Below are 2,559 nucleotides of genomic sequence, written 5' to 3' on the forward strand. Positions count from 1 at the left end.
CCCCCCCCCAAGTTTCCTTCTTTTTATTTCAACTAAGTGAGTGATTCAGATGAAAGTACTGTTTTTAAATATTTAAGGTTTTTAAAACTCTGTATAAGAAAGCTACATATTTTAGGAAATTAGCTCATTTTTGGTGCTTGGGCTGCTAACTGAAAGGTTGGTGGTTTGAACCCACCAGCTGCTCTATGGGAGAAAGATGAGGCAGTATGCTTTTGTAAAGATTTATGCCCTTAGAAACCCCATGGGGCAGTTGTACTCTGTCACTATGACTTGGAATGGACTTGGTGGCATCAGGTTTGGTTTGGTTTTGGTGACATTTTGGAAATAATCTCCTGGCACCATCATGTTCATTTGGTAAGTTCTTGTCTGATTTAGAGAGTCGGCTCTTAGAATAGCTCCCTGGGTGGCGTATGTGGCTTGTGTTCAGCTGCTAACCAGAAGGTTGGCAGTTCAAGGCCGTGTGGTGGTGTGACACAAGGAAGGCCTGGTGATGTTCTTCCATAGATCACAGCTGTGGAAAACATTGTGGCGCGTGGTTCAATTCTGAAACACATGGTGTCGCCGTGACTCAGAACTGAGTTGGTGGCCACAGGTTTGGTTTTTTTGCTCTTCTCTTCGAACTGCTTTTCTCGATAATTCCACCAGGTTAGAGAAAACAACCCGGACACCAGGTTCCCCAGCAGAGCCATATTCTGCCTTCATCCCAAGCCAGTTGACAAAACCCAACAATTTTATTAATGACCTGAGTTTTATTTGAAATATGAGGGAAGAAGTCATAAATATCCAGTGCCCTGACGTTAGTCTCTGACTTACATCATGGCATGACACAAACTTCCTAGGACGTTGCACGCTACCAGTCCACAGCCTGCTTTCTCATATGGTAGTAAAGGAAGTGTGCTGTGGCCAAAGAGAACATGTTGTGTCTAGGGACATGAGGCTGACAGCAAACTTAAAACAGTAGACTATTGATCAGGTATTTCTTGCTGGGATGGGATTGAGAGGCTGCCTCCGGCTGCCAGACACCCAGGTTTCTTCCAGCTTTTGATTATGACTCAGGATTAGGGTAAACCCAAATACTGGTTGAAAATTGTCAAGAAAATCATCGATGCTGTCATAGACTAATTTTAAAGAGAGAGAAGCCCTAATTAACGAGGAAACTTCCAGAAGTTTGAAATCTTTCATGAAAGGAGAGAATTATGAAAGCATTTCTCATGCCCCCATTTTGATGATAACCTGGATAGAGACCATTCGTTTGGCCGGATTGTCTCAGACTGTTAGGGATTTGAACTAGGAAGGGCACAGAAGCTCTCATTTCCCAAGAAGATGAGTACTGAGGTCAAGTGGAAAGCAGCACTGGATTGCAGGTCTTGCTGGGTCACTCTAGATTTGTAGCATTGGCTGTGGATTCTGATATTGACTGACACCAACTTTCCTCAGGGGTAAAGTGGGCTCTCTAAGGGCAGTGGTGGTTCAGTGGTCGAGTTCTCACCTTCCACACGGGAGACACAGGTTCAGCTCTTGGCCAGGGCACCTCAGGTGCCTCCACCACCCGTCTGCCACTGGACACTTGCGTGTGGCTGTGATGCTCATCAGGTTTCAGTAGACCCTCCAGGCTGAGGCAGACTGAGAGGAAAGGCTGATTGCATTCTGAAAGTCAGCCAGGGAAGCCCTCACGATCATAAAGCTCTGATCCCATCGTGCACAGGGTCACCGTGAGCCGGGCAGCAGCTCACACTGCCACAGGGGGCTGTACAGAGACGCTGTTCCCCTGTCGTCCATTAAATGGTGCTTCTGGAAGGTGTGCAGTGAACCTGCGTGGCTGATGGCCGACAGGTAGAACCAGCACACTGAACGGAAGGTGGTCCCAACTCAGAGAGGCCAGCGTGACATTCCCTGAGGGACTGCTCCAGGACGGCCTTTATTTTCCGCCCAGCCTTTAATGTCTGTTTCATATGTTCTGTCAAACATTCATGAGCTGCAGCTGTATGGGATTAATACATGTGATTATATGTGAGTGAGTTTTGACCAGTTTTGGACTTACTGTTCCCTCCTTTTCTGCTTCAGAGTAACAGATATAAACCTGGGCAGGTTGGTGCGTGGGGATGCCCATGAATGTTTCGTTTCACCGGTTGCCAGAGCTTTAATCGAACTCCTTGAAAAATCAGGTATCCTGCGCCATCACAAATGCTGCTATTTTCTATTTATGGGTATTTACGTTGTTGTTTTTAAGGATTTGTTTCTGGACGTTTCTAAATGAAACATGGAGGTGCCATTCACCGTGGGCTTCCTTTTCTTTTCTCGTCTTTCTTGGGAGGGGATATGAAGGACTCATTGCAGATTTTTCTAGTAATGTTAGATTATATTTCAAAGAGGAATTGGTGAAGATGATGATTAACCTATTTCCAACAAATTCTCAATTTCTCTCACGAGACAGTAAAAATAACCACAAGGAAAAATGTTTATAGTTTCAGTTTCTCAAATCTGTCAATACACAGACCTAGGTAAGACTTACCTTTAAGACTGAAGTGAGGAAGCTGGGACAGTGAGTGTTCTGGTTCC

At 45.3% G+C, this 2,559-nt stretch overlaps 1 protein-coding gene across 1 annotated transcript in view; it reads left to right on the forward strand.

The window, feature by feature from the left end:
- The window catches only part of MTHFD1L (methylenetetrahydrofolate dehydrogenase (NADP+ dependent) 1 like), a 280,830-nt gene that overhangs the window by 18,135 nt on the left and 260,136 nt on the right, over positions 1–2,559 (forward strand). The window contains exons 5-6 of the mRNA XM_007943227.1: positions 1,706–1,833; positions 2,065–2,165. Of these exons, the coding sequence (XP_007941418.1) occupies positions 1,706–1,833; positions 2,065–2,165 (229 nt within the window). The remainder of the gene's footprint in view (positions 1–1,705; positions 1,834–2,064; positions 2,166–2,559) is intronic.

Source organism: Orycteropus afer, unplaced genomic scaffold, assembly GCF_000298275.1.
Source record: "Orycteropus afer afer isolate SDZICR_OR568_19922 unplaced genomic scaffold, OryAfe1.0 scaffold00101, whole genome shotgun sequence".
Classification (NCBI taxonomy): domain Eukaryota; kingdom Metazoa; phylum Chordata; class Mammalia; order Tubulidentata; family Orycteropodidae; genus Orycteropus; species Orycteropus afer.